Source organism: Lathamus discolor, chromosome 3 (genome assembly GCF_037157495.1).
Source record: "Lathamus discolor isolate bLatDis1 chromosome 3, bLatDis1.hap1, whole genome shotgun sequence".
NCBI lineage: Eukaryota > Metazoa > Chordata > Aves > Psittaciformes > Psittacidae > Lathamus > Lathamus discolor.
This window is the reverse complement of record NC_088886.1, coordinates 63582802-63595788: the sequence shown is the minus strand read 5'-3', so window position 1 is coordinate 63595788 and position 12987 is coordinate 63582802. Positions and strand designations below refer to the sequence as shown.

The window sequence follows — 12987 nt, the reverse complement described above, 5'->3', positions numbered from 1 at the left end:
TATCTCACATCACTTTTGAAGCCATGGAGTCTGTACCAGGCAAGCATACAGTGGCTAGAGCCACTGATGCTTTACCCATACAAGCTGTCTGGTTTACCTCTGTTACCAACAGTTTGCACTGGTGACAGCTCCCCTATCAGGTAGCTGAGCAGCTTTTTGTTCTTGTCTTCATATGTGTTTTCAAGTCTAACAAGAAACGCAGATTTGCAACCCCAGGTATGAACCACTAACACAGAAAGAGGCAGCATGTTCCCAACAACCGACCTTTTCTTCTGGCTTGGAACTGTTTCCTCTTTATGGTTGAGACACTCAACATGACATCTAAACCTTGCAGCCCTACAAGCTGTGCAGTCACGTTCACCCTGGTTTGTGCAACAAAACCCACCCAGGAAGCGTTGTACAACTCAGCGCTGGTGTTTCTTGCTCTTTGCAGACAGACACAATAAAACATTGCCCTATTTTTACACCAATTTCCTTTCTCGAAGATCAGATTTGCCTTGTGGTTCATTATATTCAGTCTGCAAATGCGCAGAAGGGAGTGGAGGCCTCCGGACAGGAGCTGTTAGCTGGAAGCAGCTGGAAGGTGAATTCCTTGTCAGACTTCTGGTACTTCAGAACTGATTTGAAGTGGCGGGGCTCTAACAAGATGTACACAAAGCTGTCTGAAAACAGCAGAAAGAAAATCCACTGAGATTGATTTTGAGCAATCAAATATTTTAAGTATTTGCTAAGCATTAGGCTAAAAAAGGTGACTCCATACAAGAAAGACCTTTGGAAACAGGTCTAAATATACAATAGACTCTAAAATTGAGAGTGTCAGAAGTACTCTCATGACACAAAAGGACAATGGTGGATTGTACTCAATTGGTTTTGCATGATAGTGCTATAGAAAATCAGCCTCTGTATAACCGATTACCAAAGTCTTTCCCCCATAAGTTATGGCCTAGCTAAAAAGGAAAAGAAATTAAAACTAAACCATGAACATAATGAACCACAGCCCACGTTTTTACCAAGGATGCAAAATGCTTCTGATTTCCAGATACCTCAAAGAGCAGCTTTCTGCTGAACATATGGGTAAAATCAGTGCAAAGCACACTGGCATTCCCCATCTGAGCTCACCAGGCATTACACGTTCTTGGAGGAGCCTAAATTAGAGGCTCAGTATTTAGCTTTGTGTTCCATTTAACCATTCGTATCCTTCCAGGTAAGCCTGTTCCAGCTGAATTTCTTGAACTTTTGCTCATCTGGTATTGAGAGTGTTATTGCTGTCTGTCTTGTTGGAATCCTGTTTATAGGAGCGTAAACTATTGGGAGATTAGGAGCTAAAAACAGCAGGCAAAACTGAGTATTAATAAATGCAAATGAATGCTCCTTGGGGAAAAGCCAGTTCTCCTATATATACACACTGATGATGGAAATTCAATTATTTAGTAACCTTCAGAATAGCTTTTAATGTTAGTGGACAGTTCTATGGGATGGCAGCTCAGCATTCAGTGCTACTTTAAATTACACATGAGTAGGAAAGAATGAGGAAAAGTAATCAAAGGCATAAATTTCAACAACATTTACATGTCTGGTGTGCCTGCACTTTGAATCCAGTCTCAGAAGAACTAGAAAATAGAGAGGAAAGCAGCAGCCGTGAGCACAGATGTGAAATGCCTGTTGTACAAGATGATATTGAGCTATGGCTTTTCCTCTGGGAAAAGAGGCAGCACTTGGAAGGCACACTAGAGGTTTGTCAATTCATGAGTGGCATAGGGAAGACAAATAGGAAGCAGTTGTTCACCTCATCTCCCAGTTTAAGAGGCAGAGGGCATTACCTGAAATTACTGGGTAGCTGGTTTAGGAAATCTCAAAATGAATTGGATTTTTTCCTGCCAATTGTGGAATCCACCGATATTCAGCACAGTAAATACAAAAGGTTTAGATGGAAATCAAAAGAAAAGAAAGCATAAGGAAAGACATTAAGGGCTATTAAACACATTGATAGAAGCTCTGATATTAAAAACAATCAGTGGGAAGGGTACAATGGGAAAAGTCCAGCCATGTTATTCCATGCCTCCTGTGAGCATACATGCCCATACCAAATTCCTCCTAACACGGACTTGCCTCTCCTCTGAGTTGTCCATGCTGGGAGAAATGCATTCTTCCTGCAGTAGTGCAGAAGCATCTTAAATGCTATTTTATAGCTGAAAGAAAGAAATAGCTGAACTTTCATTAATACACTTGCAGTATTCCTTGCAGTGCTGAAAAGGCCATGCTACTATTCCAGGTCTCACTTGGAATCTACAGTTCCCAATGGCTTATCCAGCCTGGACAGGTCCACAGCCACTCAGCCCATCATTTTAATGCAAAACTCTCTTTTCCTTCCTTATCCCTTTCTTTACCACACCAGCTATCCAAAGAGGGAGGAAGTTCAGGATCACAGGAAGGTCAACCATGGGAATACAAGGTTTGATCCTGCAAACTCCAAATGGAGCTCTTGTGTTGGCAGGATCAGTGCGGCAGCTAATGTTGTATCACTGTAGAAACAGTCTGTTTCATGACCTGTCAGGGTTTTTTTTATCCTTTATAAAATGTCAAACTGGAGATGTTTAATAGGCATGGAAATACAACAATCTGAATAGTGAATTACCAGTACTTTAAAGCAGCATTAATCTCACAAGAACATGTTCAGCATCTTTCCGTACCATGTTGCCATCAGGTGAGTAGCACAAGCTAGTAAAGTAATCCTACAGAGCTCCTTGAAGAGTACACTAGGTAATTTCACAGGAAATTACTAACAAAGAGAATGGAACAAGCATGCTAAAATACCAAAATACTTCTCCCAGGCTAAGATCCACAACAAAACCAAGCTTTTCTTATTAAACTTTTTATTAAAATGAAGCTATTTTCACATTTTTAAAATACTTTATATCCAAATTATGCAATATTTATGAAAACAATTGTATGCAAACACTTGCATAAAAATATGTAAAATCACAGCTAAGCAATATAAAGCAATATATAGCACGTTCCAAAAATGTACTTCAGGACTAGAATACCTGAGTTTTCAATAAGCTGGTTTCACTGATTCTTAACAGTTAAATTTAATGATGCATTTGATCTTGTATAAAGCACTTTGGTTGGGAAACACTGCATGGACTATGCAGAGGTTGAGCAGAGATATTACTCAAGGTCGATCTTCAGAATCTTCTTCCGTATGAAGCTCCACTGTTTGAGATGCTAGGAAGGACTCCCATGTAGCAAGGCACTTAAAAAAAACCAAAAGACAACACAAACACGTGAATATAGCAGATGGATAGATTCCTGTCAAACTGGTAGCCAAGGAGAAGAAAAAAGCAGAATACATCCACATTGTCCCAAGCTGCTTTTGTGGGGCTATGGTAAGAGCAAAATATGGTTTCCTAGGCAGCTCAGTGATGTGCAGAACATTAGCCAACAAGCCAGGTGAGCTGTAAAGGTCACTTCTTTTACATAATGACAAGAGCACAGTGTGAGAATTGTAATGGTACGTGTTAGCATGGAAGATGCTAACATTAATTACATTCTTCTTTCATCTCCCCCTTTAGTTACAAAGATCTCTACCAAATAAGCAGCACACTGTCAGGTAAAGTTCTGTTGTAATCCTTGTGGCTTCCTACTGTATACCTAATTTTACTTCCAACTTAAAAGAAAAGGTTAGATTCTAAACACACCAAAAAATCTTTTTGCCCCTGAGTAATAGGAAAGAAATGGGACCAGAAAGGCAAGAGCTGAGGAAATTGTCATCCTTACAACAAGTGGCATTTCTCTCCTCATGGCAAGATGTATTTATAATTGTACAAACTATATTTTTCATTTGAAACAGGTTCTTTTTTCCACTAGCAGCATAGCAATAGAATGATAGCATGAATTTGCCTGCCCTGTTTTAATTATAGAATCATAGAATGGTTTGGGTTGGAAAGGGCCTTAAAGCCCATCCAGTTCCAACCTACTCCTCCAGTCTTTTTCTGACGTGGCTGACAAAATCCCCAACTAACTTCTGCTGCTTGAGCACACAATAACGTTGTGCTGCTGTTCAGAGCCCATGTATGGTTCGACTTACTGTGAAAAGACCAACAGGCTAAGAAAGCGTTGTGTAGAAATCTATGTCTTCACTGACTTTTTGGAGAAGTGTTATTTTGACATGGTAAATCGGGGAGAAACAGTGAAAACAGCACTAGCAAGAACTGCAAGTGCTGCAAACTGATTTCTGGCTTAAAAGGTCTTTTTGACCTTTTCCATAAAGCCTTAAAGGTTTGATCAACAGCTTCTCCCCTACTTCATGTGACACTGTGGCAGGCAAGTCTGTCTGCGATGTTTGAGCTGGAAGGTGGCATCTTGGTTTTACAATGTCAACAGCTGCTAGCACTGTGTCTTGGACTCTGAATTCTGCCTTATTGAGCTCAGCCTGGATTACCATCCTAGACAGCTGCAAAGCACATCTGTTTTCTTAGGCTCTTTCTAGGTGTGGGACAAGAAATGATCACTCTTTCTTGAAGAGTCTTTTGTTGGCAATGGCTGACTTTTGCTTTTCCTGAATAGGAGTTTAATTTCTAGCCTGTAACTCCATGGTTTGTCATTCTGTAATTTCAGCCATGTGAATTAAAACACATGTATCAGCACTGGCTGGAATGCGAAAATGGCTTTCTGTTATCTTTGCCATGCTGAGCCAAACTGCACATCTTCAAATTCAGTCCCAGGATGTTCATTACCCAGACTGATACATTCTCCTGAAGTCTTTCCAGACAAAAGATGTAAAACATTTTCAGTTACACAAGTTATTCAGTTTTTAATTCATCCTCCTTTATGTAACCAAAACACATTTCCCAAACTGTAAGAGCAATGGTGGCTCATTTCACTGTCAGACATCACAGCTGACAAGCTTTATAATTAACTACACCAACCCAAAACTAGGTCTCTGTGCCTTAGGCTCAAGCTTTTTCTACTGTGAAGCATGAGCTGCATAAACAACATTTGTAGTGATGGATATTTCAACATTATTATGGAATGATTTTACTTCATTTTCCTGGAAGTTGGAAAACTGAGATGGAAGTAGAGGATCAGCCGGGTTTCACAAAGGAGACAGAAAAGAAGGTGAGAGAAAGGAAAACCAAACCTAGGAAATTCAATGAGGATTGAAATTCATAATCCAATTATTTGTGAAAGCCTGGTGGAAGACATAAAAATGCCTAAATACACAAAATGAAATAGCAAGAAGCTAAATGAGCCTGTTTTACCTAAAATATTCTGATTACTACTGCAGGTCATATATTGAGTCTGCAACATCAACAGCAAAAAAGGTTTTCATATCTAGTACAACTGCATAGGTAAGTAAAAAGGAGATCTAAAAATAGAGCCCATAGTAGGGATAACAGCAGAAGCAGTGTGTCACGTGCCCTGTGTGTTTCTGTCCCAGTTGCCTCTTCTCCAAGGTTGAAACCTTAAAAATACCTTTTCTGGTGGCATTTTCTGGAGTAAAATCTGAAAATAAAATCTTATGTGTGCCTGAGAAAGTGACCAAAAATATTGTCACAGTCCTGAGTGCATGGAAAGGAAAACTGGAGTGCACAGAAACAGTGATTCCAACTGCAAGGAAAAACATCTTCCTCAAAGTGTTTAAAAGAAATGTTTATGGTTGACATGAGTGAGAGTTCAAGGATGGATAGTGGCTTTGAAGTTACAGTTACAAATGGGCTCAGCCATGTGGAAGCTTTGGGAAATCACATGAAGTTTGTTAGCTAAAATCCCAGGCAGTGTTAAGGTAGGATATAATCAACATGCATGAGCAGCTAACTTTTTGCTGTGCAACCAAATGACTAGTTAAATGCATCACTACAGAGGCCTCTAGGGCAAACAACAAATCTCATCTATTTTTCTACAGCTTTTACTAGCTACAGAGGCATAGGAGGGCTTTGGATTTTGAAGGAAGTTGTTGTAATGGGGAAGGAGTATTGCTTTGCCCCAGTGAATCTTTTGGCTCAATTTATGCCTGTACAACATTGTAGGTCACAGAAATAAACTTGAAATAGTTAAGAAAATGAGGAAATGATTTCTGTTTTTGGGAAAGGAGTAAGTTGTGTCATTACCAACAAGCATCTCACTATAGCAAAGATGACTGTAGCTTTTGATTTGATTAAGCTGCAAAGATTGCAACAGGATTAGTTTGACATGAGAAAATCAGAGGCTATGCTGTGAAAAAAACAGGCTCATCCATGTTCTTTCCATGCCAAAACTAATTAAACATCATCCTACATTATGACAAAAAACAAGTCTTCCTGCATTTACTACAGTGCCTCATGAGCAGTGGAAAACCAAACTCTGGTATATTTGCTGCATTTCTAATGTTTAACTTATCTTTGGATTGGGCTGCAAAATCTCACCACTTCTTCTTCTGGTGTTTGTTCTGGAGAGAACAGGTTAACAAAGATCCTTGCTGAGAAACATGTAAAGTGTTTCTTTGTCTTCACTGCTGTAAATATCCTCAAGATGATAGTAAGCATGTGAGAAAAGCAAAAGGAAAAATGTAGTAAATGTTTAATTTCCATTGCTCTTTGAAGCCACAGTTCAGCATTGCCTGGTTTGGTTTTGCTCATTTGTGCCAGGAACACTTTAGACATGCTGGCTAAATAATACCACCACCAGCACTAACTTTAGATCTTGGTTTGGTTTGAGTCTGCAGAGCATCTGTACCTAACTCAATGAAAATACTCCTGGTGACAGTCATCTTTCTCAGCTGTAAACTCCACTCTGAGAACAGTCTGTGATTTCAACTGTGTGGCAGACACCTTGTCTGGGCTAAGGTGTGCTACTGCAGACAACAGCATTGCACCTAAGGCATGGGGATAAGGAATAAAATAAAGGGTAGGGTGTTAACAAATGCTTCGTTCAAGCATTTTTCTCTGTAAGACTAAAGAATCACTGCTATTTACTTCAGAAATCAGGTTCTGAATTTTGAAATCTTCTTTCAGAACCCCTCCTCCCCCATTTTAGCAGTGCATTTACAGTCATTATTAATACAGCGTATTACTGGCTTTAAGCCTTTGTGGAATACAGAGAGACTTAAGTGTGTGTTCAACTGTTTTCCAGAAGCAAAGAAAAGGAAGTAGAGAACCCTATGAACTTTTGAGACCAGCTACAGGAATACCAAATACTCAGTCATGGTAATTCTTGGCTACTAAATTACAGGGGGGTTGGAACTTGATGATCTTAAGTTCCTTTCCAACCCTAACTATTCTGTGATTCTATGACTATATTTAAATATTTAAATAAAATTCTAAGATAGATAGCTTGCACATTATCACGGCAAAACCTTCACTCTCATAACCCTGTACATTTGCAATGTGGGGCTTTAATTATCTTTGTTGCCACAGCTCTGAGTGACACAGAGAGATTGGTGAAGAAACACCACAGCTATAGAATCAAAGGAACACTTCTTATTCAAGTACATTAAATTCAGGTAGTCAATAAAGTGGAAGGCTACAGAAATACCTCTACTTGTTTTGAATGAATAAATCTGGAGAAATATAATTACAGGTAACACTTGAAAGTAGCACTTCATGTAACATGACCATCAATTCAGCTTAAGGGAGACATTCTCTTTCATGTGATGAGACATACTCTTTTAAGCACATCTTTCAAGTGATGCTTGACAGATCGACAGCAGAACTCTGAGACAACTACAAATAAGGAAAGATCCAAACAAATGTAAGGTCATACTCTTTCCTCATATTGTGACAAAGACAAAATAACATTTTAGAAGTTCTAGTACACTTTGATGCATGACGGTGTTGGACTTGATCACACTGGTGTTTGTTAGTTTTATATACTCTTGAAGGACTGGATTCTCTACTGCAAAATCCACCAGAAAACATGAGATGTCTCTCATTACTCTGTAGTTCTCAGCAACGTAAGGGATGCAGAGAATGGCCACCAACATGAATTTGTTGTGTGCATGGAAAATGAAGTCAGCAAGACTGGAGGAAAACAAAGCACCATGAAATGTTGACGTAGAGAAGAACATGGGACAGTGCTTGTGGAGAGGCAAGAATGGGAGTTTAACAGGAGGGAGAGGAAGCTGTGGAAAGGAGGAGAAGCAGGTACTGATCAAATTAGAAAGTAAGAGATGATATCTCGCAGGAGATGAACAGAAGAGCTGGGCATGAATCCTATCCATGGCATCCATGGCCTGGGAGCATACAGAAAACATACTTTGGCAGAGGTGGGAGGAAGCAGGAAATAAGATGAGGGATGCTGCACCAAGGGAAAGCCTAGTAAGCACCAAATGGTGCATCAAAAGCAAAGGATCATTTCTTACTCAAGTACATTAAATTCAGACACTCAATAAACTGGAAGGCTACAGAAATACCTCTACTTGTTTTGAATGACTAAATCTGGAGAAATATAATTACAGTTAACACTTGAAAGTGGTTTAATTTTGGACATGTGAGAGCTAAACCAGTTTGTGACTTAATAAGAGTAATTTAAGGTACAGGACGAGCTTTGCTATTCTGAATTAAAAGTCTAATCAGCAAAAAAGCATTTCTAGACAGGAAAGAGAAATAAATTATTCTTTTGGGGTTTTAATTTAGCAAATAGTTCATTAACAAAATATTCCAATCCACTCAGCATCATTTTTACATACGTATTGCTGAGATAGAAGTCAGGGATCATCAATAACTGAGGAAAATGTGAAAGGATGCCAAAAGCTTGCTGCCTGATTTCAGGAGATATTTTGATTTTAATATGGAACAACAGCTTGTCGATGTCCATGCATCTCATAGACTGGATGTTAATTAATTAGATTATGATCAAGAGCTCTGTCTTTTCAATTATGTTTTAACAAAGTGATTTGTAAAATCAGGACAGGGTCACTGGCCATAAAAAGTTCAGCATACAGGATTGGAAATCACAGCTAGCCACACAGATCTGTGTAATCACTGATTTATGGTTAATAGATGGCTTATATACTGCAATTCTTTTCTCAAAAGAAGGAGAAATTCTTTAAATCGTTTCAAGACATCTGGGACATCTTCAAAATGTGCTCTTCAATCAACAGCGTGTTTCTCAGGAAGAAACCTCACAGAATGCTTAACATATTTGGTTATATGTTTTCAAGTTCTCTGTCTTAGTATACATCCTTGTAAAAGGGAATTCTCACCAAGAATATTATGTGGCATTTGATATGAAAATAAGAATCTAATTTCAACCACTTTTCTTCCTTTCTGAAGGAGTAAGTTTCCATTACAAAGAGATTTGATTTATTCACGTTACATACTTGCAGCATTTGTATTTTTTAAACTTTTCATATTAACTTCTAAAAATAATATTGTTCTTCTTTCTCCTCCTAAAGTCTGATTATTTCACAAAAGACAATTCCTTTAGAAAAATAAGGACTTCCTGAATGTGCTGTCTGAAATGGAATTACATTTCAATGTTTTCCTCATACATTTAGCAGAAGTTTCAGCTTTCCAGAGGGCTTCTTCATGCAGTTAAAGCAAATGATTTCCAAATTGAACTACAGCAGCTGACAATGAACCACAAAATATGGTCCAAATTATGTGGTTAAATGGTTAGTAAAACTAGAGTGCCCTCTGTCGATGATGAACTCAGGATCAGGCACTTGAGAACAAATGAAACACATATGGCTTGAAACTTGTCCAGTTAAGGATAACGGCCTCCCTCTTCCCACAAAAACTGATCCTGAACTTAACACAGGTCTGGACTAAAATGCAAAAATTCCTCACTAGAGACAATCCATGGACTTCTCCACTAAAATAATCAATGAAAGAATAACGTTGCTATTGTGAAAGTAGTTTTACCTCTTCATAATAACGGAGGTTATTCTCAGCCACATTAGTGAACGCTGATCTCATGTCACACTGCATGTTTTGTTTCCACCTGTCCCAGTCTGCTTTCAGGGCATTATTGGCACATTCGACTTTGTCTTCAAGTTTCCCAATCTCTTCTGAGAACTAAATATGAATTGTAAACATGAAAAATATTAGTAAAGGCACTATTTCAAAGGGATTGAAATCAAGAGAAGTGCAGAACTGAGGCTGGTGTTGAACCTAGCACAGAAAATCATGCCCCAAGAGAAAATGTAAGTTTTATTCTTAATAAATAACTTGGGGAAAAGTCTGAGATATTAATAATAGAAATTCTAGACCAGAAGTAAAGTGATGCTGAAGATACTTGTATTGACTGAGAAGTTACAGACTCTGGCACCTCTTCACTAGCACTTGACAGTAATGCATCTGAAAAGGAAAATGCCAAATCAAATACGCACAGTAGATTTGGCCAGAAAACTGAGGAAACCCTGACAGAACATTTGAGAACCTCAGGAGAAAGCAGAATGGGGAGAAGACAGTAGAAATCAAAAGCACAAACTGCCTGATTTCTTGCCTGTCACATTGCTGTCTTTTCCTGTGGAACTAATGTCTGTGTGACCATATGAGAGAAATGCAGAAGCAGAGAAAGAAAGTAAACCAAAGGACTTCTGCAGAGAAGAAACTCTTCTACAGTGATCCAGACCCAAAACCTTGAGGGCTGCTCTACAGCCATCATTAGCTTCTACTCACTGTACATGCACAAAGTGACTTTTCAGCTAATGGGAATGAGGAAGTAGATGGAGCTGAAAAGCCCATGTTCAATTATCTAGCCAGATCAGTAATTAAACTATGGACACAGGTCATTTCAACTGCCAACACTACATTCAATATGAAAAGATTAATCTAAAGTTTAAGTGTGGGGAAATCACCTTTAAAGGAATTACAGGCGCCTGGATTTGGTATCTTGGGCACGTCCCATGTTAATTGCATTTCCTTCAAATACCAAAACTGAATACATACAGAATACTGAAAACAGTGAATATTTTCAGATGATTTGGTGTAGGAAAGGCAGCTGAATCCATATTCTGCTTTTACAAGAAAAAAAGCCTCTGTATGGGAATGAGTTAGGCTGCACACATAAAGAACCTCTCTGACTTGGTTCTGGCAGCTTCCTCTTATCTCATTCTTCGTATCTTTGAGACATTTATTTTACAGGGCTTTCTTGTCTTGCCTTTTCTAGGAACTATGAATTTCTTCCACGGTGTAGTCACAACATGATGTGGACAGGCAGACTCTGTTCTCCATTCCTGCCTGGATATGCGGTTTAAACATCACCCTCTACAGCCCAAAGAAACTGTGTGCTCTATCAAGGTAAGGGTTGGACTTAAGGTCTAAAGACAGCATTATACCACGCTTCTTCATCTGAAATAGAGTGGTTTAAGATCTACTTTTTCACAACTGATATCATAAATGCCACCCTCTTCAGCTGCCATGACAGCAGAAACCAAAGAAGAATGGCTTGGTGCAACAAAACCATCTACCTAATGTGTTCCTCATTTACACAACTTACCCTGCAAATTAAATATGATTCTGAATCAGTTTTCTTACACTGATCTCAATGAAGCAGCTAGTAGGATAAATTAAATCTCCCGTCAGTGAAGGACAGCATAGTGCTCATCAGACCTCAGACCATGGGACAGGAAGTGGGACCCAGGCACTGATAGGGCAGAACACAACCAGATGTGAACCTGTAGCCAAAGAGACTTGGCCTAACAGCCAAATTACCTGGTAAGTGACACAGCATTTTACAGTCACACTATGCAAAATAGCACAAATTTCTATCTGCTCTGTGAATTAATCCTACAGCTTGGTGATACTAATCCTTCTTAGCCTGGAGCTGGTGCCCAGTGCCAGGATCTAAACTTCCTCTGTTTAAGGTTGAACCCATTACCCCTAGTCCTATCATTACAGTCCCTGATGAAGAGTCCCTCTCCAGCATCCTTGTAGGCCTGTGCTTGTTGAGTCTATGATTCTGTGAGTCAAAACATAAGATACATTCAGAATGTGATAGATTCAGCAATTCCTCTCTTTACTAAGTTCCAAGCCTGAACACGAAAATCCTGAAGTTAGCATTTAATGCTCATCTGTGTCAAAGCACATTATACCAACCAAAGTCAAAAGCGGCAGTACCAGTGGCAGTACCAAAACTGTTAAAAACTCCCAAGCCACAGAGGGATGCTCTACCATTGCTGTTTATGCTTTCAGAATGGAGTGTGGGAGTGAAAGAGCCACAAACTCCCAACATCTTTTCAGCCTGGAGGCAAGAAAGGTCTAGATAAGCAAAGTCCTCCCAGATACCTCTGTCAGAGACTGCATCCAAACTCCCACTTTTCAAACCTTCCATATTGTGAACAACTGCCTTCTTCATGGACTAACTTTTGGAGAGGGAGACGAGGTTTTGGCTTTTTAGCAGCACCACCAGCAACTTTGTGAAAGCCCAGTGGCAGAAGCACAACTCAAGAAAATAGTTTTTCTCAGCCAATGAACCTGACATCTCCTAAGGTTTGATTTGTGATTCTAGCCTCTTTCAGCTGCACTGACCTTGGAGATGTTTTGCATTCTCCTGCTGTATAACCTCCTGTTGGTTGAATCATCTAATGGTTGTCATGACCAATGCTAAAGATCTTGCAGGCTTTTATCAGCTATAATGACAGTCTGAGATTCCTTATCTATGGTGGAAATACACTTCAAATGAGATTAGAGTTCATGCCACTCATCAGCAGAATTTCTGGCTACTAAATTGCATTGACAAGTTCAATCTGACATCTATGGGATCATTAGAAACTACATAAGTTCTGCTTAGGAATAGAAATGTGCAAATACAGCCAAACTCAGTGTTTGACATCAATTCCAATGACACTAGCATGTAGTATGACCACCTTTGCTTCTAAAATCAGTCTGATTTGAAATGTGAGCAGAGTATTTCAACATATATATATATATAATACGAATTATAACACTAAAACAAACAGATGAAGAAAGTGGTTACAAGTTACTTGAATGGTTAAAAATAGCAGTGGCCAAACTAAAATTCATACAAAAAGCCTTCAACTTCCAATGAAGAAAAAGTCTTCAG

At 39.0% G+C, this 12987-nt stretch overlaps 1 protein-coding gene across 3 annotated transcripts in view; it reads right to left on the bottom strand.

The window, feature by feature from the left end:
• Positions 1-2856: 2856 nt before the first annotated feature.
• The window catches only part of SNX7 (sorting nexin 7), a 29960-nt gene continuing 19829 nt past the window's right edge, over positions 2857-12987 (bottom strand). For 2 of the 3 annotated variants that reach the window (XM_065669512.1, XM_065669514.1), the window contains exons 8-9: positions 9843-9995; positions 2857-3253 (exon numbers count right to left, since the gene is read on the bottom strand). In XM_065669512.1, the coding sequence (XP_065525584.1) occupies positions 3173-3253; positions 9843-9995 (234 nt within the window). In that variant the 3' untranslated portion in view covers positions 2857-3172. The remainder of the gene's footprint in view (positions 3254-9842; positions 9996-12987) is intronic. The other variant, XM_065669513.1, reaches the window with a different exon arrangement.